Source organism: Polypterus senegalus, chromosome 3 (assembly GCF_016835505.1).
Source record: "Polypterus senegalus isolate Bchr_013 chromosome 3, ASM1683550v1, whole genome shotgun sequence".
Lineage (NCBI taxonomy): Eukaryota > Metazoa > Chordata > Cladistia > Polypteriformes > Polypteridae > Polypterus > Polypterus senegalus.
The window spans coordinates 121,523,432-121,550,208 of record NC_053156.1 but is presented as its reverse complement, the minus strand read 5'-3'; the positions used below and the strand labels follow the sequence as shown (position 1 = coordinate 121,550,208).

At 35.8% G+C, this 26,777-nt stretch overlaps 1 protein-coding gene across 1 annotated transcript in view; it reads right to left on the bottom strand.

Moving 5' to 3' along the window:
- The window catches only part of ascc3 (activating signal cointegrator 1 complex subunit 3), a 683,087-nt gene that overhangs the window by 483,238 nt on the left and 173,072 nt on the right, over positions 1 to 26,777 (bottom strand). Inside the window, exons 9-10 of the mRNA XM_039747862.1 lie at positions 8,731 to 8,931; positions 8,188 to 8,328 (exon numbers count right to left, since the gene is read on the bottom strand). Coding sequence (XP_039603796.1) covers positions 8,188 to 8,328; positions 8,731 to 8,931 — 342 coding nt within the window. The remainder of the gene's footprint in view (positions 1 to 8,187; positions 8,329 to 8,730; positions 8,932 to 26,777) is intronic.

Below are 26,777 nucleotides of genomic sequence, written 5' to 3'. Positions count from 1 at the left end.
AATTGGGCTACTGTTAGCAAAGAAGGAGAAGAGGAGGAAAATGCATCCAGAGGCAGGATGAGAGGAGGAAGGTAAAGAGAGTGGAACAGAGGGTAGGAACTTTGAATGTTGGCAGTATGACTGGTAAGTGGAGATAGTTAGCTGATGTGATGGAGAGAAGGAAGGCTGATATAATGTGAGTGCAAGAGACTTAATAGAAGGGGAGCAAGGCCAGGTGAATCACAGGTGGATTAAAATTGTTCTATTATGGTGTGGATGGGAGGAGAAATGGGCTAGGGGTTATTCTGAAAGAACAGTATGTCAAGAGTGTTTTGGAGGTGAAAAGCATGTCAGACAGAGTGATGATTATAAGGCTGGAAATTGAAGGTGTGATGATTAATGTTGTTAGTGCACATGCCCCCCGCAAGTTGGGTGTGTCATGAATGAGAAAGAAGATTTCTGGAGTGAGTTGGATGAAGTGATGGACAGTGTACCCAAAGGACAGACAGTGGTGTGGATGGAGTGGATTTCAATGGACATGCTGGTTAGGGGAAAAATGGGGATTAGAACTTGATGGGTAAGTATGGTGTCAAAGAGAGGAATGAAGAAGGTCAAATGATAGTGGATAGTTTCTAAAATAGAACCCAATACACAATGTGACATCAAGGTCCTCACAGCACCTTACAGTCGAGATTGGCAACTAAAAAGCTTTTGTTTAATGAAACGCGGACAGCTACTGCGGCTGTGCATGTACATGTGCATGTCCCAGTCAACAATATTGGTTTCGCAGGTTGAAACTTTAGAATGTAATTTACAGTGTACTGATTACCTACAGGCAGTCTGTGGATGTCCAAATACAGTTTATCGCTTGTGCGTCTTTTTTGCAAATGTGTGCCACATATCTAAATATATACTGTATATATATACACTAAGGCAAGACAACCATGGAAAGCATGCCGGAAGGGGCGTGGACTCACTGAGCCGCCGACAAGTAAGACACCTATGGCGCACACAGGAGCCGCCACGCCCACCAACTTCTGGCACCTCCGAGCCACGTTGACTGTTCATAGAGGCATGTTTCTCGCGGAGGTGAATCGCCATATGCAGCGTGTTAAACGGTTTGCGAGGGGTATCCCATGGGATCCTCAAAACAATTCTTTACAACTGAGGTTAAAACACAATGAAGTAAGCAGTCTTTAAAACCGAGTTTTCGGTTACAACGCACGACCGCGTGCACCATAGCAAATTGTATTACTGTGTTGGTTCGTTCCGTGCATTGTTATAATGTTGCTTTTCTTGCTGATTTATTACATTACCGATTTTTCAAATGTTCATTTTCTCCCTGTGCTTAAAAATCATTAAAAAACCGGCCTGATTATGCGGCGTATGGTACACCGCGGGTTGGCTAGTAGATAAAAGTTTAATTTAATAAAAGTTAGATTTAAAGTTTTAAGTCTAAAGCCTGTACTCTTGCCAGAAGTCTGTGGGCTGATGAATGGGATTAAATTTATTGGATTGAAGAGGAGCCACAGATTAAGGAATGTTTTATTGAAATTTAAATATGGTATTTGTCCTGCAAAGTAAGAATTTTAGGAACCACCATATCCAGCTTTTGCTGATCAGCAGAGCCAAATGGCTTGATGCTCTGAAAAAGGGCAGAAAGCCCATGGATATCCAAAGGTCTCTTTATAACTTCAGCACCCATATAAACTTCATTAACTACAACACATTGAGGTGGATGAGTCTTATAACAATTCTGGAACCTTTCCCCACACTATACCCTAAACTCCCACTACTTTTAGTATGAAGCTCAACCTCACAAGTGGGACCTTAGCAAATGCTTTCAGAAAGTCAAGATAAATAGTATCATAAGCACCACTCTGATCATATTCTTTAATTGCATCCTCATAAAATTTCAGAATGTTAGTAAAGCAGGGCTGCACTGGTCTGAGCCCATGCTGACTGTTCAGTAAAACTCTTGCTCTTGCCACATGTTGCTCAATCTGTTCCTCACTAATTGTGTGCCATGTAAAAATAAGTAATATTCACAGATTTTCTTTTAATAGTAAAGTTTACTCGCCTATAGTTACTTGGATCTACCTAATCACACTTTTTATTTAATGGGGTTATATTTGCCATTTTCCATTCATTCAAAATTTTGCCTAGTGTACAGTGACTTCCTAAAAATATGCAACGGTGTATGTATACTTCCTTAAAAACTTGTAGATAAATATTACCTGATCCTGGTGATTTGTTTGTTTTTAACCTATTTAATCAGAACAGTACTTCTCACTCTATAATTTCTAAAGCACTCAGTAGCTCCATAGTTATCCCTGTTACCACTGGGAGGTTATCCACTTCCTCATATGTGCAGACTTCAGAAAAATACAAGTTTAGAGAATTTGCTATTTCACTGTCTTTATATTTTAATTCCCTTTGATATTTCTGATACACTTAACCTCATTCTTGACCATTCTTTTACTACTAAAATACTGAAAGGGTCTCTTTGGGTCATTTTTCACTTTATCACAAATATTCCTCTGTAACTGCCTTTCAGCTTCCCTAATAGTCTGCCCTTAATGGTTGTCCTCATGTTCTCATACCATCTAAGATTCGTATATGAGCTCTATTTTTTTTTTTTAAATTTCCAACTAAATCTAAATTTTGGGATGTACCTGTCCTACATTACATGTAAAATGTTTTAAAACCTGTTCCACTGTTTGTCAACTATTTCTACACTTACAAGCTTATGTCTGTTTATTCCTTTCAGAATTTGCCTCATCTGCTCACAATTTGCCCTACCAAAGATAAATAGTTTTAGTCTTTGCATCCACACAATTCCAAAAAATTGAGAATTGTATTATATATACTATACTATACTATGTATACTAGTATACTATATATACTATGGTCACTTGACCCTAGCGGTTCAATCACAGATACACCCTGAATTCTATCCTGTTTATTACAAAATGTAAAAAGAATTCCCCTTATATCAGGGGTGGGCAAAGTCAGTCCTGGAGGGCCACAGTGGCTGCAGGCTTTTGTTCCGACACAATTGCTTAATAAGGAGCCATTATTGCTCAAGTAACACTTCTGCTTCATTTTAGTTGTCTCGCTCGTTAAGATTTTGGACCCTTATTCTCACTTTTAATTGCTCCTTATTAGCAGTAGGATGCAACTGACAAAAGAAAGCACTAGTTCTCCATTTAGCTTATTTTCATTTACACCTGTGTGTATTTGTCGTGCACCATTTGGTTCAATTACATACTTGGAATGAAAGTGAAGAGAAAAAAGTGAAGGACTGAAAATTACTCCTCCATTTTCAACTTCAAATCATTTGTATGGTATCCTCAGAAAGGAAAAGAAATCTTGGATATGAGAATGACCTGACATGGTAGAGTGAAAGCACTAACAAGCCGTGAAATTAAATTTTCTAATTAAGCAACTGGGGTGGAACAAAAACCTGCAGCCTCTGCGGCCATCCAGAACTGACTTTGCCCACCCCGCCTTACATTGATGAATTAACATAATGTATTAAAAAAAAGTCACTGATTACATTTAAAAACACTTGCTCTTGTACGTACTGCGCTATTTGCAAGGTTAGTCCAGTTAATATCAGTGCAGGTAAAGTCCCCAGGGCAGGACAGAGAGCATGCACTGGTACAGCACATTGCCATACCCACCACACAACGAAACAGCTCAGGATCCTGGTTGGCAACCCGCTAGGAAGACACGAGATCCAGTCCTAACCCCCGGAAATGTCCATCTATCTGCTGGAGCCAGGTGTTATGCGCGTGTCCTATTGACCTGGTCAGGCCTCAACAATTAGAATCTTGTGACATGTATTACCCTCGGGGAATCACACCACACTGGAGTAACTGATGCTCCCTCAGATAATGTGCCTCATTTGGGACTCCGTGAGCATCTGCTCATTCGACACAAAGTCAAACCAGCTGTACCCATGGATTCTATGAAGAGACACAGTACTGACGGAGTCCAGCCTTTGTCTCAGGTCAATGAATTGCGTCCATATATTGCAATCACATAGCAAAAGTGGAAGCTACAAGACTCTAAAGACTTTCATCTGAAGAAGACATGCATTTAAATTTCTACCATTAAGGCAAGCTATTTTTAATGTGCTACATATTTCACTTTTGCACTTCAAATTTTGCCTAGAATTGATATTACTATGCATAGTTGTTTTTACACTGGTTTTCACCCTTTCATGTACCATTCTAAACCTGGTCAGTCCTAAACTCTCTGCATGCCCGTTCCATCATTTAAACAATCCTCAACTAACCTCCTCTGATGCCTCCAGTTCAAATGTAACTCTTCATGGTAGAATAGGTCCCATTTATTCCAAAAGGAGCCCCAATGCCCCATACACCAATAACCATTTATCTTATACCAAGATATGGGTGACATGGTAAGCCTTCCATTGTCCTGGTGCATGACACAGGCAGAACTTTGGAGAAGACTACCTTGTCAGTTCTGGTCCTCAGTCTGGCACCTAACTCTTTGAATTTGGATTGCAAAACTGACAGCCTGCCCTTATATACTGTACTAGGGGGGCAAGCCCCCCTGGCGCCTTTGGCATCCAACCCCCAGTTGCAGCCAGAATATTAGCAAAATCTGTAAATGTACAAAAGAAAAATTATTATTTATTGCAGTCAAAAATGTCTAAATTCTATAAATATGTAAAAGAAAAACTAATTATTATTTAACGGAGTAAAAATCATGAAATGAGAATAAAATATTTACTCTCTTACTGATTGGAGTATTCCTGTTAAACTGAGGTCTACTATGCTCAATGAGTATTTATAAGAGACTAAATAAACAATCCATTCATTTTAATTGACAAAAACCACAACTTTCTTGATATTTTAGTTTATAATTTAAAAACGTAATAAGAATCTGAAAATCTAACATCATCACATTAAAGTTCGATAAATTTTGAAAAGAATGATAACAAACATATATATGTAGGTTTTAAAATAAGCCCGATTAAAAGCGTGACAAAAAACGTGACATAAAATATATACAGAGTAGATTTCATTTGTTCCAACAAAGATAATGACATCTGTATCCAGCTCCAGACTCTGGCCAAGAGCTGAATCACTCTTCCTGAGAGGCCTCCCACCTGTGAACCCAGAAGGCAACACACTATGCGACTCTGTCTCTGAAGAACACTTGCGCTTGAAACCTCATTAATAAACGTTTGAGTCCACACTATCACAACCTCTCTCTTTCTAGGGACTGGTTTTGAGGTGGCCTGTTGGGGCTCCTCATGCTTGCCTATTAGCACAGAGATTTCAAAGACACTGTCCAGCTCTGTAAGGAACTAAACATGGTTTGACACTTTCACTTCTGGAGTTGATGCTCCCAGAAAGTGTGCGCTCTCTGCCTTAAGCTTACGTCTGACCATGATCCAAATGTCTCTACCTGTCTGGCCTGGAGTCTCCTCCACCTCAGACGTGCATGACATGCCTATAAGGGAAACTTGAGCCTGGTCCTGCTTAAGGGGATCGTGCAACTTGAAAACATGCCTTATTAGAAAGACTTGGGTCTTGACACTGTGCACATCCAGACAGTATGCAGAAGCAGAAGGAATTAAGAAGAGAAGAGGAATTGGATGTTACATTTTTCACAAATATAAAAAATGACTGCACTGCTTCCAATTTAACAAGCACCACTCTTTAAAAAAAAAAAAAATCAGACTTTCAAGAAAAAATATATTGGTATGTATAGAAATTGTAAGTAAGTATACCACAGTGTGTAAAAATATGGAAGACTGTCAACATTGTTATTATTTCCTCCTCTTTCCAAAGGGCCTCTATTTAACAGACAGAATCTGTTGGTTCTGATGATAGTTAGGGCATAATATACTTAATTTCTTTTTTCTTTTGTGAATTTGCTTTCCCTAGGTACGCACAAACATGGAAGCACTTTCCCTAGTTTCCCAGTCATAGCATTCTCTTTACAAGTCCACACACAATGTTAACATGGGGGTATCTCACAAAATTGGGGAAACAGGAACTAATAAACAGTGTTGAAGTGGCTGCCCCCTACTGTATAGAGGTAAGGACTGCTCCAAACATCCGGATTCTGCCGGACAATCCATTTTTCTTCCACCCCAACTGGGATAGGAGTCGAAAGCTATCTTAACCAGGTTGCATCTGCACTTACGTAGTCCACCCATTATGCCAAAACCACCCCTTGGTCAGATAAGGCATCACTCTCTATCCCAGTTAGGATGCCAGACCATTCAGTAAAGCATTTATTTACATGGTATATATAGTGTCTTACTGTAGGTAAGCCACAAAACTGAAAATGTTACACACGAGTTAATGGAGATCAACCCATGACCTAACGTATCTATGAGACATGGTAGGCTTGTTCAACTTCAAAGTGAAATATACTGTATAATCTAAGAAACTGAACACAAAGAAAATACTTTACGGTAATATATGGATTATTGAAGGCAGGTGTAACATATAAATTACATTTTTTGAAGCAAAAGCTAGTTATAAAGGTGAATACTATTAAAAGAAAATCTGTGAATATTACTTATTTTTACATGGCACACATATATAATAGGGGTGGTATGGGGGCTCTTTGGTTATTGCTGATGCCTCATGGATTGAGAGTAATTGTACTGAAATCCCACACCCAATCATTGTTTGTGTGGCATTTGCATGCTCTCCCTTTCATCACAATCTCAAAGACATGTATTAATTGACAATGCAAAATATTTAAAATTTGAGTGTAGGTGCATGCATGAGTGATCACTGCGACTTGTCTGTCAGTTAGTTCCATCCAGTGCTGGTGGGACAGTTTTCTGTCCCCCCTTGACTCTGAACTGGTTTAAATGAGATTATGCATATACTGTAAATTTAAAAATTTAAAAAAACTATACATAACAGTAATTTTTCTAAATATTTAAAACTAATCTTTTTTTAGTCTTTAACAAAATGTAGGTACAGGGACTATAGTCTAGGTCTAAGAGGAAGGGCAATTCATATGCATTATATCAATAACTAAATCTGGCAAAACCATTTGAAATCCATCTACATTTATTGTAAGTACTTTCTCAATACCTAAGCAACAGCAGTGTATTAACATCAACAGAAAAGACAACAAGCCTGTTTTGTGAAACTATTCTGCCTTTCTTAACTACAATGTCAAAACAGCCAGTCAACAGTCATTTTCTAACCCAATTAGACCTGAACAGGCTCATGTGGGTGCTGGAGCTTATTCTAGCTAGCAAAGGGCACAAGGCAGGAACAAACCCTGGATAGAGTGCCAGTCCATCACATTAAATGAATTTAAGATGGATAAACTGATGTGCACTGAAACCGGATATTTGAATCACTTGTATAAAAGTGACAGTGAGACCAATTATGCTCTATGCAACATGGAAAAGAAATACAATTTCATGGTCACTTATTTGACTAGAAATTAAAGTATGATTGTTTAAACTAGATGACATGAATATACTCAATACACATGTGTTTTTACCCTGTCTCAATAGCAGTTAGATAAATTATTAGTAAGTTTACAATTTTACTGCACTGAATAGCACTGAAGCACTGTAGGTGGCATTTCATGCTCATGGAATCTGAACACTGGGTTCAATAAACCACAAAACAAACCAGCAAATTAAAATAAATAAATAAGTTTAACGTTTCAAAATGTTATTAATGCAATGTATTGCCAATCCACTCTGAATCACACCAAGTGAATCATAAATTTGGTATTTGTATCTTCAACTCACCAATAATAAAGTTATTTTATGTCTGTGTTAGACTGTGGGAAGAACACATAGTGAGCATAAAGTATAAATCAATAGTGGAAGTAGAAGAAGCAGAACATGGAGTATAGGGAGGAAGAATGAAGGATGTTTTTATAGTTTTTTTCTTACATGTTTGATTAGACTGCAACAAATTTGTATCAATATTTTTAATGAAGTAAAAGGACAATATGTAGAAGAAGACAACTTAGCTATTAGCTAACCAAAATAGTTTGATGAGTTGAATGGCCTCCCCTCATTTGTTAAACTGCGTATGTTCTTATATTCTGAGTAATCTAATTAAGGGAACAAATGAAATACACAAAGAAAAAACTAATATCTAACCCAATAACATCAGGTAAAACAAATAAAAAGGGGAAAAATGCAGTAACCTAAATATATTTTGATCTATTTACCTGAGTCCGGAGTATTTCACCTTTTGTCAGTTGCATGTCACCTGTTAACTCCTTCACAGCAATGCCTAGTGGCTCCAGACGTTTGCTGAAGTAATTTGTCATTTCAGCAGCCAAGGCCTTCATTGGAGCAACATACACAATCTGCAGTGAAAGGACACTGTCTAATGAATAATTAAACTCTATGGAAAAATTTGTTCCTTGGCAACAAATACAAATCACAATAAATTATGAAATACGATGTGACCACTTACAATAAAATAAAAAAAAAAAAAACTTTAATTGTGATATATGAAAAGTGGTTTATTGTTGATTATGTTGGGAAATGTTTAAAGAACAAAGGATTTTCCATATAAGACAGCTTATATGACCATTTGGATCAAAATTATCAGTAAAAGTGTGTTTCCGTTTTTTTGTGCAAGAATTTTTAGTTCAAAAATACACGCTGTTTTTACAAGGTAAGATATATCATTAACTTAAAGGTAAAGTTCTATCCTTTGAAAACAGTATATTCTGTAATACTCATACAATGTATGAAACATATACCTTAAATTCATCCTTTTTTATAACTCCGTGATGAACATGCTGCCGTATTTCATGAAGAACAGTTAGCATTGCAATATTAGTTTTTCCAGCTCCAGTGGGTGCACAAATTAACATGTTTTCATTGGTGTTGTAAGCAGTCTCAAACACTATAGACTGTATACGGTTTAGCCGCTTCATTCCTTTGAAAACTAGCTGTCCTATCTGGAAGACAAAATAAAATAAACATAATAAAGCAATTATACATGTGTAATTATAGCAAGTAACTGTAACAAAAGACAAAATAACTGTAAAAAGAAGATTTAAACAGATATTTTTATTGGTCTTCACATAATATATATATTTTTTTTAAATCACATAAACTTTTTCCTTATGACAGTGTTAAAACATACTACTAATGCTGAAATACAACTGCATTAAATTAAATCATAAACACTACAAGCTGCCAATGTAATATTATTTTAACATCAGTTAATGTGCTTTGTTAGTTACAATTTACAACACCTTGTTCTTTTTTTCACATTACAACACACTTAAAACAGCCTGGGTTTCTTCTGACATTTGCAGATAAAAAGGTTGGAACAATATTGTTCTGCTTAGAGAACACAGCAGTACTGAAGGGTACCTCATTTTCACAAAAAAGGTCAAAGTAAATATAAAAGACCCCACAAACAGCTGTATCAACCATCTAAGGGCCATACTGCAGGTAAAAAGTGAAAGACAAAAGAACTTACTGAAATGCTTGAACATATGCTACCTATATGCCAAGTCTTGTCATAGTGGAGAGCACATTATCATACATACTGACTTTTTATTTAGCGATATAAATAATAAGACCCAAGTTGGTATTATTGATGAAGTGCACAAAGTCATTAAGATTTTATGTAAAATAATTAACTAAAGGTATTCTATGATTTAGTAGATGTCATAAATGTACTTTTTTATTATTTGCTCTTAGCAATTTGTTAAAATGCTAGACTGAGATGGTTCACTACAACAATTTCCTTCAAGTACAAAAACATATATATTTTAGCCGTACTGCAACACCAACCTCATTATAAAGTAATATTTGCTATGGCTCCTGATTTCTGTGTTATAAATTTATGGTGCAATGGTTTTTTAATTTTATTTTTGCAAATGATTTTAAATAGGAGACAGAAAATAGTAAGAAATTGCAAGGTGATTACTGAGATAGTATTTTAGTGGAAGAAAAGAATGCTTTCATAGAAATATAACAAAAGAAATATGTGTTCAAACATGAACTACTGTATATTAAGCTGTAATTATTGATTGTTACAAAGTAAAAGAAATGTTTTAAGTAAAAAAAAAAACATATATACAGAATATGATTTGTAATCATTCTAGTGAGGAAAAATAGTTAATACAAAATTTAATTTGAAGCATTAATTAATTACAGCTAAACATCACCCTTTTGTACTGCTGATGCTGTTCATGGCTCATCTTAATTACTACTACTGGCAGGCAGATGTTATTGTAAAGTGTCTCCAAAAAAGCACTAGCCAAAAACAAGCATCATTCTCATCACAGGATGCATTTCCATCATATGGCAAACAGTTTAAAGTAACCTAATTACTTATTTCAAAAACGGCTAACTTAGTTACACCTCTTTGCACTTACTACTATGTTTGTGATTTTGTGGATAATCCCAGAGAAAAACTGAAAGGTTGTCTTCTATTTATAGATATAAAACAATACATAAAGACATTGTCTGCAATTTTAACTTTTAATGCTTGCAGCAAGGATGTACAAAGTTTGCTTTTCAAAGGTACTATACATTCACTTATGCCAAGCATATTGATAACATAATATATTATTAATTAAAAAAAGATCCTTCTTCAAAGTTTGCATCAATATTTATATTAATCATCAAAGCATCAGTTTTGTTGCAGATGGTCAGAGCACACTGTAGTTTTTTTTTATTTTTATTAGGACGAGAAATCAGTAAATAACATCTACTGTTCAACCTGTATATTACTTCTACTTTATCATCACACTATTACTACACTATTAAGACTAAAAAGTTTTATTATTACATTAACTTATTCAAACACATAAAATATAAAAACAAAAGGGGAAGTGCAAAAAATGTACACATAATAGTTATTAATAAAAATCTAATGTGTATTACTTGTCACTATTACAGTAAAACTCAGCTTTGACACTTTGTTCACAGTTTTTTGTTTTTACCAATACTCATTCATAAAGTAAACTGTTTCATTGCACATCTACATCAACATGTACAGCTACACCTGCAGCAAACATGAAGGAAAATAAAACCACCTGCAGACCAACACTCATAAATATCAAGTATGCTAATCCACCAAGCACTGAGTCATGTAAATTGATTTGAAATAGCGAGGTATGCTCATATCATATCTCTAACATACTGCATAGTTTACCACACTTTCTCTTATAGTAGCACAAGTGCCGCTTGTGACTTCGTATTACAGTGCAGCAAAACATAATCGGACAAGCATCAAATCTCTAAACACATTGAGTGAAGTTTAATGTTGCGGATTATTTATGAATGGGTTAATTAATAAGCTAAAGGTTGGTTAATTGTATCTACAATATTTAGAAAATCTTGTTGTAAAGTTGTATCAGTGGTTTTCAGATTGTGGTCTGTGAACCAAAAGATGCACACTGAATATATTACTTGTAGTATACATACTTGCCATGTTATGTAATACAGCAGAGGATGCTCCCAACCCAATTTCAGAATTTAAAGACAATTATTGTTTTTAAGAAATAAACTGTGCTTCATTTTAGATCATTTATTTGTTAAGATCCCCAACCATTATTTGTTTCTTTTAAAGGTCTGTAACAGTACACAATTTTTTCAACAATTTGTGGACGCAGAATTTATTTACATAATCTTAGGGATTCAGATGTAGTCACAGCACACTCCTTTGACCGTCAATTTGGCACTGCTAGCAATGCAGTTAGATCAGTATGTGGTCTTAAGTCATGGGGCAGGCTTGTATATTTGTAAGAGCTGACAAACAATGAGTGCTGATCCAGAAATACAATGCAAACAATGCAACCATGAGGAAAGACATTTTGGACTGTGCAAACCAAGGTGAGCATTATGATTCTGATATTGTGTGATTGTTGTTTCACAACCGAATGAAAAAGGGGAAAAAAAAAGGGCAGAGATTGAACCTGAGCTCACCATATCTGGAAAATATCTGGCAACCTCACAAAACTTTGAAAATTTGAAACTGTCCAAGAAAGTCATCATGGAGTCACGTAATTTGTGATTCTCTGCGATTCCTAGTTATGTAATCAGAGTTACTCAAGGAAACAAAATTCAAGGCGACATGATCTAGTATCTGCAGTCATCAAGTTTGACATGCTCTGAAACTAGACACTGTTTAATGTGTTGCACCAGCTTTGGTCTTGAAACCTGCATTCATTTTTTTAAATTACTTATTGATTTACTACTAGCGGCTAATTAATAGTTTAACAATTCAGTACTTTTCAAGTTAAAGTTACTTCTTCACATCCATGATGCATATTACCTTGCCACATAAAATTGCGCTCTAAAGGGAAGCCTATTTTATAAATTGTAAAAAATAAGAAGGCTACTCTTAGGCTTAACAGTAAAGCTTATGGATATTGCATATTGCAAAACAGCATATCTGTGTTGTTTATAAAAAGCAAACCATTGTTGTGAGATTCAGGCATTTTATCTCTTTGAGGGCTTAATATTTTTTTCAAAAAACTCATTTTTCTGAAAAGCACACAAAGCAATGATTTCAACATAAAACGTCTTGCTACGTGCTGTGGCTGCTGTTGGTGCATGTTTGGCAGCTCTGGCGGCAATGGCTGCACAGGGGCACCTCGATGGACATCAGTAATGCACAGTGGGCCGGCTGCTTGGCTGTCTTCACAATGCCCGTGGGCAGCGGTGCCAGTTGCAGTGTGACTCAATATGGGTTGTGCCTCTTGTTATCATAAGTGGTGGTCCTCCAAGGCAAACACTGCTGTAGGTATATCAGCTACACAAATGATCAACTGGGGACTGATCAGCTGATGACAAGTCCGACAAGTCAGAGTTTGATTCAGAGATAATATGTAAAATATCCATGGAGTATTTAGTCTCTCGCCAGATGCTGATGCCTTTTTTGAGGTTCTTTGTTTTTCGCTACTCATGCAGGGAGTCGAGGTTAAATCAACAAAGCTACTTAAACTTTCCTTCTAGCAAAGAGAGTCAAACGTAAATGTAAGGGAGAGTTTTGTTGCGGTTTATAGCTGATTACCATCCTCTACCTCTGAATTTCAACAAAAGTTGACATCAGCCCTGAAAGAGTTAAAAGGATACTGGTGGTGTGCTTAACGTCACCATCTACCCTGTTTGTTTTCCTCTGAGCCACCATCTCAGCCATAGGGAGACTGACCTTGCTGCAGCCCACAGAATGAGGAAGAGGTGCCTGGCCCCAGGGCACAGATTTCTGTCCTGTAGACAACACCATAATAACAACAACAAAAAAAGGCACTTTCAATTGCCTACCACCGTTAGATTGATAATGCGCGTGTGTGCTTCAGTGAGAGAGTGCACAGATGTAGGTATCAATCAAATGAAAACAACAAAACAGACATTAGAGGCATATGTTTATCCATCTAACCCACTTATCCAGGGCTGGGACGTAGGGCAGCTAGAGCCTATACAACAAAGCATTGAGCACAAGGCAGTAACAATACCTGGACATGGCACCGGTCAGAGTTATTCCAAAAACTAAAACAAAATGTCATTAACAAAATAAAATAATTTCATTAACTAAAACTAAAATAAAAATGAAAACTGTTTGAAAACTTGAACTATATGAAAATGACAAAATAAAAATGAAAATGAAAAAGAAATTGTAATGTTTCATTCATCATTCAGCAATCCTTTCTAGAACTGAGAAGGAATACGAAACCCTCATCACTTATCAATGACCTATGCTGTGGATATCTTTGGCCAAAACTGGCCATCAGTCAAAGGTGTTCCATTTCAGCGAACGACAGGCAACTTTCACTAAACTTGAATGAAAAGGTCCTAAAATTAAAGCATAACAAAATTTATTTTGGAAGATAAAGATAAAAAGTTTGAAAATTAGAGACATGGAGAATTTGTCAACCTTGACAAATCGCAACAATAGCAACCCCCACACTTCAAATTTGGTCAGTACTTAGACGGGAAAAAATGATATCTTTATAAGCCAAAGAAGGTAATTCAGCCATTTAACTTAGCTTTCCACAGATATTGCTTGTGTACTGATGGTACCTTTGCAGTGACAGATTAAGCAGATGTACAGCATGCAGAAAACAAAATAAAAATAATAATAAACACAGTGCCATGAGTTCAGGTTTAATTGCTAGTTTGGTCAGTGCCTATACTGTATGTTCTAACCATGTATATGTACACTGAATGATTATAACGTCACATACTGTTTAATAGTTAGATATCAAAAATGTGTCATTAAGAGCTCTCTATTTCAAAAACATGCTCATTCCTAAATCTGTTGTTAAATGATATCCTCCAGTTTAAGCTCACAGGGAGCGACCCTGTGGTAAAGTCATCCCTGATTGAGGATCGCAGGAATCATGGGAAAGAGGGGTCCTTTCATCGGATTGGCTGGCCCAGCACTGTTTCAGCCATGGAATGGCCAAATGGGGGAGGCAGCTTGATGAATGAGGTCTCCAGGACTCTAAAAATATCCAAATCTTATTATGTGATATCATCTACTGTTAAATTCCGCTCCGTACTCCTAAAAAATTTTATTTTTATGCTATATTGAGGATTTGTTCTGTTCTGTGTATTGTTTTGACCCTGTTCTTTTGACACCCACTGCACGCCCAACCAACCTGGAAAGGGGTCTCTCTTTGAACTATCTTTCCCAAGGTTTCTTCCATTTTTCCCTACAAGGTTTTTTTTGGGAGTTTTTCCTTGTCTTCTTAGAGAGTCAAGGCTGGGGGGCTGTCAAGAGGCAGGGCATGTTAAAGCCAATTGTGGCACTTCCTGTGTAATTTTGGGCTATCCAAAAATAAACTGTATTGTACTGTACCGTGGTTATTCATATTGCTTATTATGTGAAAGATTTGAGATACTACTATGGCAGATGTACATTATTCAATGTAAAACATTATGCATATAAAAATGTAGTACATACATGGAAATACTTTAATTTCTATTTCTGCTATTATTATTATTATTAACAAAGTTCACGTAGTGACTTCAACAATATTTGAAAAAAAATAAATAAAACAAAGTAAGAATTCCATGAAAAAATACACTTTTCACAGTTTCAAAATAGACATATCTCATAGTCTGTGTTTTGTGGTGATTCAGTCTACTCTATTGTATACTTTGCCTTTTTAATTTTCAGATTTTTTTTTTTTCCTGTGCACACCACACCACACAAATTGCAACATTTAGGTGGATAAGCTCTTGCAAAATAAAATGCACTGTAATTGGATCACTTCAGATTTATTGTTATTTGCAAAAAATACAGTGAAATTCTTATGTGCTCATTCATTGCCACTTGTTATGAATCTTGCTCTGTAAAATAACACAAAATGTAATAAGCAAAACGTCAGATCCATTTAGGTTAAAATAATCATATGATTTAAACACACATCAATCTGTTGTTACAAGCCATGGCAAAACATAAACCCAGAAAAATCAGAACTGCAGAAGCAAAAGTAGAATTACACACAAATCATAGCTTGGCACCGGGAGCTGTTTAGTGCTTTCTAAGAATCACCTCTAATGTTGACTGTGATTAGACTAATAAACAGTAAAGGCAGTTTTCCCAGAAGAAAAATAGTTCAAAGAATCTCTGATAAATTATTATTTCTAGTTATATTTTATTATCACAAGAATGAATCATAAATTTGAAAGGCAAGTTTTCTTAAATCAAATTCTTTGTGGCTATATTTGGTAAGGTTTCAGGTATTTTCATTAACTATAGACCAAGGTACCCTTCTATTTAAAGCTAAAAGTTTTTTGTAAAATTTAAATTAAAAAAAAACTTCAATTTATAACACAATGGTGTGTTGCAAATAAATATACACAATGATTGTGAAAATATAACAAACCTGAAATCCTTTAATGGGTCTCTTACCTTAATTAAGCAAACTGTTATTTTCACATTTCTATGTTTTAGTGTCAATTCTTACATTATAAAACTGGGCTTTCTATGTAGATAGATAGATAGATAGATAGATAGATAGATAGATAGATAGATAGATAGATAGATAGATAGATAGATAGATAGATAGATAGATAGATAGATAGATAGATAGATAGATAGATAGATAGATAGATAGATAGATAGATAGATAGATAGATAGATAGATAGATAGATAGATAGATAGATAGATAGATAGATAGATATCGCATGTTAAGGCGGCTTTTTGTTTCTGCAGTTATATTTTTGAATAAAAGTGCAATTGTTGTGTTAGATTTGTACCTTTTTTGAAAGTATTTGTGTGATACTTCAGGCTTCATACATTATATAGTTTATGCCTAAATTTTGTCATCTACTAGTAGAATATAAAAAAGTTTCTGTTTTAACAATGTGTTTACACAGATTACTGTAGAAACGGAACAGACATGAAATGTGTGTGTTCCAAACAACAATCTATTATTTCCACTCTAAAACTCCACTTCACTCCAAGAAACTCAACCAAGGCATGAGCTGGGAGAAGTTTGTGCACGTTCTAAGTCGGTGGGGGGATGGAATAGCCGGCTGCTTGCAGCCTGATTTTTATCAGCACGTTTAGATGACAAAAGACGCTGGTGGAGAGCTGTGAACGATTTTAAGAAGCGATTTAAGATGGGACGGATTTACGAGTTTTTTCGTAGGCTCTGGTAATTCTAGTGTTAAGGATCTCCCAAACAATAATCCTTATGTGCAGAGTCAGAAAAATTAAAGAAAAACAGATTTGGTGACCTACATTGGTAAGCTATCCAAAAGCCAGGTGTTTCTTGGCAATTTTCTCTTTTCTGTTAAAAGCAAGAATCTACCATTCATTCAAAGACAAAGTAGACAGAGATGTTTATACCTAATGTTTGCTTCACAGATAAATCTTCTGGCTATCTGATTTGCAAAGCTCTGTGTTTTAAAAAAAGAATAGCTATTGATCAAACCCTGACAGAGCTCCGGAGCAATTTTGGTCCGCACCATCCTGTAGTTTTATCTCAGTGACATTTATGGATTTGCAGGCAGGAACTTCTCATTTCAGGTCCTGCAGTGAAAATTCAATGGAGTTTACAGCTACACTTTGAACAGACATTTTTCAGACACACTTTCTGGATTGCCTTATTACATGACTCAGCTAAATTATATCCTTAGCCTTGACCAGATATTCTCCAGTAGAATCCTCTGGTACAGTAAAATTAATTGTTCCTTCAATTATGGTAAGTTGTCCCAGGAATGATGCAGCAAAAAACAACATGATCATCATAATACCACCAACATTTCTGACTGCCTGCAGAGTTTCTTATTGTGTCATGTATAGATAGTATTCTACAGAAATAACACAGCACCCTGTTGACCAGAAACATACTGTACATTTTCTTACTCAACTGTATACAGAAATCTGTTTTAAATATATGAATCATCTAGATTTATTCTGATAAAACGAATCAGCCAATTCAATTTTTTATAATTGAGTAGTGTTTTCTGCCTTGCTACTCTAGTGGAAATCAGATGTTTACATAATATATTTCTAATGAAGGTGTAATGAATACTGACCAAAGTGATACAGGCCTGTAGATACTAAGACGCTGTTCAAAATGTTTGTGGAGAAATTTTGACAGAATATCCACTTCTGCAGCTGCTAAAATGAATTGGTCATGCACCTCTCATTATGGTTTTGGTGAGCTCCACATCTTTAAGAAAGGCACTGACACCTTTTCCAGTCTGAAGAGATTATCAACTTTGAAGGAATTAAGTTAAATCATACAAAGCTTTTAGATCCTGTGAGTCAGAAGTAGTAGAATTTGGGAATGGCTAGCCATTGTTTGGCGTTATCATTAATAATATTTCAATAGCTGGAACGCACTGGGTCTTGATGAATGAAGTATTCAAGTGTAAAAATCTTTATAGAGCAATACTGTGTAAATTGTTGAGAACATCGGCCAAAAAAGCAAAATCACCAAACCATTGAGGGCTGGATTCAAAGTCACAAGGAAAGTCAAAGTCAAAAAATGAAATCACAGGCCGATCATACTATAATGAATTTCATCACTGCAACTCATTATGTAACTTTTTAGTGCGTACGGCCCCTACATGCCTGTAAGCACCCCTGACAACGTCCTGGCATGCTCCTAATTAGATGGTAGATGGTATACTGGAGGATCTCCTCCCAGACCTGGAACAGGGCATCAGTGAACTCCTGGACAGTTTGTGGCACAACTTTGCAGTGTTGGATTCACCGATACAGAGGTTCTCAACTGGATTCAGTTCTGAGGAACGTATGGGTCAATCAATGGCATCAATGCCTTTGTCACCCAGGAACTGCCTACACACTCTGGCCACATGAGGCTGGGCATTGTCCTGCACCAGGAGGAACCCAAGGCCCAATGCACCAGCATAAGATCTGACAATGGCTCTGAGGATTTAATTCCAGTACCTAACAGCAATCATGGTACTGTTGCCTGGGATATGGGAGGAGGTAGGTGCATCCCTCCAAGGATATATCTCCGTAGGCCATTTCATGATCCACTGCCAAACCAGTCATGCTTGATGATGTTGCAGGCTGAATAATGTTCACCATGGTATCTCCAGACTTTTTCAAGTATGTCACATGTGTTCACTGTGAACCTGCTCTCATCTGTGAAGAGAGCAAGGAGCCAAAGACGGACCTGCCAATTGTAGTATTCTCTGGCGAATGATAATCAATCTGCACGGTTATGGGTATAGGTATTACTAGAGGACATCCGGCCCTCATGCCATCCTCATCACCTGCAAAACCATGTTTTCTTTTAATTTTGTTTTACAAGTCTGTTATTTTGGCTTAACATGAAGAGAAAACACTACATGCAAAACTAAACAATTAGTTATTTAATGTTGAAATAGTACGAATAACAAACTACTCAAAAGACTGGCTGATGACCTTATCTACAAACATTTCATAAACTACTGTAAACACCCTAAATATTAACCTGTAACGTTAAATATGCCTGAAATATCAATATCAGGTTTCTCACAGTCAACTTTTATTCTACTACAGAGTCTGAAATTTTCTCTTGTGTTAAATTTTAGGGACGGGATAACCCACCTCCTTTTCAAAAATTAATTTCAAGCCTGGTACATAGTAGAATATTAGCCATTTATAGCCACATTTATGGTTCAGTTGAACCCTGTGTGCACTTGCTTACCTCATGCTGAACAATTAAAAAAGAGAACCCAATGGAATAATGAATTATGAGTTTAACACATACAGTGCATCCGGAAAGTATTCACAGCGCATCACTTTTTCCACATTTTGTTATGTTACAGCCTTATTCCAAAATGGATTAAATTCATTTTTTCCTCAGAATTCTACACATAACACCCCATAATGACGTGAAAAGAGTTTACTTGAGATTTTTGCAAATTTATTAAAAATAAAAAAATTGAGAAAGCACATGTACATAAGTATTCACGGCCTTTGTCATGAAGCTCAAAATTAAGCTCAGGTGCATCCTGTTTCCCCCGATCATCCTTCAGATGTTTCTGCAGCTTAATTGAATTCTACCTGTGGTAAATTCAGTTGCTTGGACATGATTTGGAAAAGCACACACCTGTCTATATAAAGGTCCCACAGTTGACAGTTCATGTCAGAGCACAAACCAAGCATGAAGTCAAAGGAATTGTCTGTAGACCTCTGAGACAGGATTGTCTCGAGGCACAAATCTGGGGAAGGTTACAGAAACATTTCTGCTGCTTTGAAGGTCCCAATGAGCACAGTGGCCTTCATCATCCATAAGTGAAAGAAGTTCAAAACCACTAGGACTCTTCCTAGAGCTGGCCAGCCATCTAAACTGAGCGATCGGGGGAGAAGGGCCTTAGTCAGGGAGGTGACCAAGAACCTGATGGTCACTCTGTCAGAGCTCCAGAGGTCCTCTGTGGAGAGAGGAGAACCTTCCAGATGGACAACCATCTCTGCAGCAATCCACCAATCAGGCCTGTATGGTAGAGTGGCCAGATGGAAGCCACTCCTTAGTATAAGGCACATGGCAGCCTACCTGGAGTTTTCCAAAAGGCACCTGAAGGACTCTCAGACTATGAGAAACAAAATTCTCTAGTCTGATGAGACAAAGATTGAACTCTTTGATGTGAATGCCAGGCGTCACGTTTGGAGAAAACCAGGCAAAGCTCATCACCAGGCCAATACCATCCCTATAGTGAAGCATGGTGGTGGCAGCATCATGCTGTGGGGATGTTTCTCAGTGGCAGGAACTGGGAGACTAGTCAGGATAAAGGGAAAAATGACTGCAGCAATGTACTGAGAAATCCTGGATGAAAACCTGCTCCAGAGCTTTCTTGACCTCAGACTGGGGCAACGGTTCATCTTTCAGCAGGATAACGACCCTAAGCACACAGCCAAGATATCAAAGAAGTGGCTTCAGGACAACTCTGTGAATGTCCTTGAGTGGCCCAGCCAGAGCCCAGACTTGAATCCAACTGAACATCTCTGGAGAGATATTAAAAAGGCTGTGCACCGGCACTTCCCATTCAACCTGATGGAGCTTGAGAGGTTCTGCAAAAAAGGAATGGGCAAAACTGGCCAAGGATAGGTGTGCCAAGCTTGTGGCATCAAATTCAAAAAGACTTGAGGCTGTAATTGCTGCCAAAGGCATCAACAAATTATTGAGCAAAGGCTGTGAATACTTATGTGCATGTGATTTCTCAGTTTTTTTATTTTTAATAAATTTGCAAAAACTCAAGTAAACTTTTTTCACGTTGTCATTATGGGGCGTTGTGTGTAGAATTCTGAGGGGAAAAAAAGAATTTAATCCATTTTGGAATAAGGCTGTAACATAAAATGTGGAAAAATTGATGCACTGTGAATACTTTCTGGATGCACTGTAAACCCATAATATTAGCAGTTTGCCAAACTGGCCATATTTGTGCATTCAGACCATCCCATATGTATGAAATAATTACTGGAGATTTATGGATAAGCTCTGTGTGAAAGGGGCCCTTGAACAGACAAAAGCATTGAAACAACCATCTAAATGAACACTGCCATTGACTGGCATGTGAATCATGCTAAATTTAATTACAAAATGTGTAATTAGTAGTTGCACAGACAGAAGTGATTGCATGTTTTGCTGAAGTCTTATATATTTAAGTTAGTTTTCATTGCATTTCATTCAAGCAGAAGATGACACACTGATGTGGTCAAAAAGCCATGCATGGAAGCTACCACATCTTACCTCAAGTTTGCCATGAATCATGTATGCATTCCAGTAGCCAGTGTACCATCAGTGAGTTGTTCAGTGCCAGTAAGCACAATGGCTAACCTCATAGGTCACTGATTAAATCAAGCAAAGTAAATACAGGTGTTGACATTTTTACATTTTTATTTACAAATAGGAAACAGAACACATATAGGAAATTAGGCCATAAGTATATTATTTCTTTACAAGGAGATCTAAATCACAGCTGCCTATTTGCTTTGTTACATTTGTGATCTTTTAATGGTAACAGTTGTACATTTGAGTTGCTTATGTAGGAGTGTTTATTGCAAACTAAACATAAAAGACTGTTCATGTACATTAGTTGTGGTTTATTTATGTCAATTGATATCATCTGACATTAAATCAATTGGTTTAAAAAAATCTCAGAGAGTGAATTTTTATTTTTTAAATGACAGTTAATCTTCTGTTTCAGTATAAAATGTGGAGAAATGATTTTAATGTGTACAAATGGTTTTTAAAAAATTATATTTTAACAATACTGTGATAATAACTAAAAAAAATCATTATTTAAATCACTATAAGTGGGATGTGAAAGTTTGTTACCGTCCCATCTCTGCTTCTGATTGGTGAGAACAGCATAACTAAACAAATTATTTATAAAAACTTAATTTACTGACTTTTTTAAGGTTCAGTTCTGTGTGAACTGCTACTTTTTGCATGTTGTACACACCTATGGAAGGCACCATAATATTTGTAATCCCCCAACCAAACACTTGTTAATATCTCTACTTATAATCTATTCACACAATTCCTTTAAACTTCAGAGCCCCTGTAGTGCTTTGCATTTTTCTACTACTTGCATTTTGGTTAACATCTGTACATTCAGATCTTCAAATGATATGAAATGATACTGTATCTAATCAAGGAGGTTATGATATGCAATTCCTGAAAAATCAATGTTAAATTATGATATGCCCACTAAGGGCATTACAGGTTGGCACTTCAGTCTGCAGCTTTATGGCATTTAAAAGTTTTTCTAATATTCAAACTTACCAAACATGTTATGCCATATATGTTATGTGTCCCAAAACTGTTATTAAAAGAATTTTGATCAATGATAAATTTCACCTGCTTTAGTCAAGAAAAATGGACTCCAAGTTTATAAGAAATCTAATGCTAAAGTTTCTCTGCAAACATTTGTGCATCATTTTGTGTATGCAGTGGCAATCTGACTCATGAGGAAAAATTCTTCATACATAGCTCAAGAATTTTTGGGGTTCTTAGGTTTAGATAAATAACAGTAATGTTAGACTTTGATAGAATATTTACAGCAACACTGTGAAAAGTAATTACAGTATTTACATTAAATGTGCAATTTGAATGATCACATTATTTATACTTTTAAACAGGAAATTTGGTGCTGACAAATACAGTTCAGAAAAGCCTATTATAACATAAAAACTTAAAAATAATGAAAAATTCAAAAACTGAAAAAATCTATAAACATAAGACCTACTAAGAAAGAGTTAAAGAAGTGAGTACAGCTAGTATTGTTTTTTTTTTTCAAATCAGCAATATACCAAAATTATTTCTTTAAAGAAAACCAGCTGCAAGTATTCCCCTGGAAAGAATTCACCAGGTGCTGTTTAGCAGCTGGTATCCATTGCTGTTTACATATTTCAAGAGATCCCATAAGGTCTGTAACTATTTAAAACCTAGCATACTTAGCACTATACCCATGAAAACTTGTAATGTGCTCTAGGCAATACCAAAAAGGTAAAAATAATATTAAAAAATTCAATTTCCTAAATTTAACATTATTGAAAAGGTATTTCTACAGTTAGATTACATTTCTATTATTATGTAGTCCATGAGGATCTATTCTATGTAGTCCATTCATAGAACAGGCATGCTTTAATCTAGGTAATAATTAAGTTAAAAAAAATAAAACAAACTGTTCTCTATCAGTATTGAAGTGGTCATTTAAAACACTGAAAGAAATAAGGGCTTTATAAAAACAGATTTAGCTGTTTACCTTGGAAAATGTTCAGACTAAACTTTAGCATCATAAAATTTACAATATATATTTTTTTTATCCATCCGTTGTTATTTAATGCTGAAATGGTGCATTACAAATGCATGCATGAGGGTTTTTTTTTTTTTTTTTTTGCAAAATGAAAATATTTACTTTTGTTATTTATTGTTACAATATTCTTATTGACTTCATTTTATTATATTCTGTCTTTACTGTCTGCTATTTCTTGTACCATTTCCTTTTTCCTCAACTGACATTTCTAATTCAAAATTTACACCAACACATTTTATACTGTCTCTGCAAATTCTCTATCCAACCACAGACTCTGCCGGATTTATTCAAGCATTCTTCATCATTTCCCACTAGCCATGCATACCTGATGTTCCTGAACCTTCATTTACTCTTGCTAGCAATATTTCATTAAACTTAATTCTCAAATGATGCTCCTTCAATTTTCAGAACTTCAGTCTCATTACATACTTTGTCTTTCTCTTCGCACCTCTGACTACCAACAACCAAGAGATTCTGTTTTACACAACCTTCTTCAGGGATAATCTTCATATTTTTTACCATTCAGTGATCAACTCTGCTCACCAAGAAATAGTCTAATGTACTTCTTCCATCAATAGTGATGTACAACCCAAAATTAAAGCTAAAAAATACAAAATGTGAATATGCAGCGTGATGTTAAGGTTCACAAGTGTTAAGCGTTTTTGCTTTTCTTTAGAGTGTGGGTGTAAACAGGAGTTACTGAAAGTAACATGCATAAGTTTGCAGAAAACAACGTAACTTTAAACATAAAGTGTCGCTTTAAGTATAAGTCCTGTTAGATGTTTCCAATCTTTTGGATTATCAGTAAATAAAAAAAAGTTGCTTTTAGCAGTTTTACAAAGTTACCAAAGACTGCATTGATTCTTAACAAGGTGTTATGCAGCAAAGGTGGCAGCTCTCGTATTTTGTTAAGTGCAGCACATAATTCATAAAATCGTAAAAAATGAAAGTTCTTCAAAATTTAACATTTTGCAGAAGAATAAAATGGTGTTTTACAGTATCCAGTAACTTTTTTGACTTTGGCTTCAATATTAAGCAAGTGTTTTAAAGATGAAATTTCCAATGAATCTTTGGTAGGCATTATGCAATAACACTGCTTATTCTTACATAAAGCAGTACTTCACCCCAACATTTTAAAAATAAGTGATGCATTCCTTGTTGTCAAGGTGATGCCTTAAAAGTTGATGGCCATATCTACAAACATTTCATAAACTGCTGTAAACATTTTAAATATTAATCTGTGATGTTAACTATGCCTGAAAAATCAATATTAGGTTTTTCACAGTCAGCTTTTATTCTACTACAGAGTCTGAAATTTTCACGTGTTAAATTTTAGTGGGGGATAACCCACCTCCTTTTCAAAAATCATGCCTGGTACATAGTAGAATATTAGCCATTTATAGCCACATTTATGGTTCAGATGAATCCTGTGTGCACTTGCTTACCTCATGCTGAACAATTAAAAAAGAGAACCCAATGGAACAATGAATTATGAGTTTAACACATATAAAACCATAATAGCAGTTTGCCAGAGTGGCCATATTTGTGCATTCAGGCAATCTCATATGCATGAAATAATAATGAGATTTATAGATAAGCTCTGTATGAAAGGGGCGCTTGGACAGACAACAGCATTGAAACAACCATCTAAAAGCACACTGCCATTGACTGGCATGTGGTATCATGCTAAATTTAATTACAAAATGCGTAATCAGTACGGTAGTTTCCTTAAACCTCTGTCAAATGAGATGGAAGCAGTGTTCCAGCAATTCATTCTCGACAGATGCAGTATACTGTATATGGGATAATGGCGTCCATGCTGCTAGAAAGTGAGCACCTGGAAATGCTCTGTATGAAATAATAATCTATTAATAAGCAAACATGGGGCAAAACTAAATTTACATAGTTGCAGGTTTATCAATTTTCCAAGTGGTTGGAGTATTGGTGTATATTTGATCATGTTTTTGTCTGATTGAAAAAGCCAGCCACAATTCATTTGCACTGTCACTGTCTAATAAGAGTAGAGTAAAATTCCTCCTTCGAGGGAGAAATTGTCAGCTGTGGATAACTGTTTTTCTCCCCCAAAGTCGCCTTTATTATCTTCCAAATACATTTTCATTAATTGCCTACTTGTTACTATGGACTGCATTTCTGGAATGCTGTGCTTTGTGAATTGCACCATTTACATAATTTTAAAAAGTGGTAACTTGTTAATATCATGGTAGTATAACAATTACTGATCCTCATATCAATAGGCCAGATATCGATCTCTGCAGTTTCTGTTCACAGATTTGGGTTTGGACTTAATCCACATGTGCACCATAGAGTTAAGAGAAATCTTCAATTGATTTTATTTAATGCTTTTTTTTGCATCTAGGGAGGCTAATTTTCTGAGGGAGTATATAGTATGCCAAACAAATGGTGAACATCTGACAATAGCAGAGGTCTTTTAAAAAAATCCAGTTTAAACTTCTGATATTATTATAAAGATTATTTTTTCAATTGATTTAGCTACAACATTTTCAAATAACTTAACATCATTATTGAGTAATGGAATTGGTTTATAAACTGCATATCCCAAGGGTCTTTATTCTTCTAAGGAATGTCTGGAGTAAAGAGTGGGGAAGAATATTATCTTCTTTAGCTTTTTGAAACATAGTGAACATTAACAAAGCTAATTTAGCAGAGACCTTTTCGTAAAATTCCAATGGCTAAACCTCTGGATACATAGTTTCCCACTTTGGAAGACATTATAACATGACTTCAGTTATCTTCAGTGATTTGTGCAGTTCTTCTGAGTAGTGAATAAACTGTGTAGCCATTCTAATTTATTAAGACAGGTTTAACCATGAATTTCTACTTCATTTTATGCTTACTTAAATTTGATCCCCTCTACATTCTAATCTCTGCTGTTCACAATGTCTTATTTTTTGTCAATGTTTCCTGCACAAAGAAAATTTAATGGTAGGCAACTACTAAAAATATTTTGTTATCGATACAAAACTGTATAAATGATGAAAATCCATTACCACCTATCATGCTGTGCTTAACACTTTTTGAAATTCATGGTGTGAAAATTGCATATTTAGGAAGCTATCTTGAATTTAATTAATTTTTTACAGCTTTTGAATAACCATAAGCTATTCAAAGGTAAAAAAGGTAGCACACAATGCCTACTTTGGGTGTTTTAGGGGTCAATATCAAATAAGTTTAGGTCATTGCTACTGTCATCCTCAATAGGATCTCTGATCCCTTGCTTACATACAAGCAACTGGAGCAGTCTGGTTTTACGCCTAAGAAGTCTATAATTGACCGCATCCCCGGCACTGAGTGCAAATGTGAAAATCAGCATAATTTCTTTGCAGCCTTTTGTTGATTTTTGGAAACTGTTTAACTCAGTTGATCGAGCTGCCCTGTGGGACATCCTGAGACTTCATGGGATCCCTCCAATTTTACTGGATATCATGGCCGGCCTGTACAATGGTACTGTGAGTGCTGTGCAGAGTTGAGTCAGAATCTCTATGTTCTTCCCAGTTGATTCTG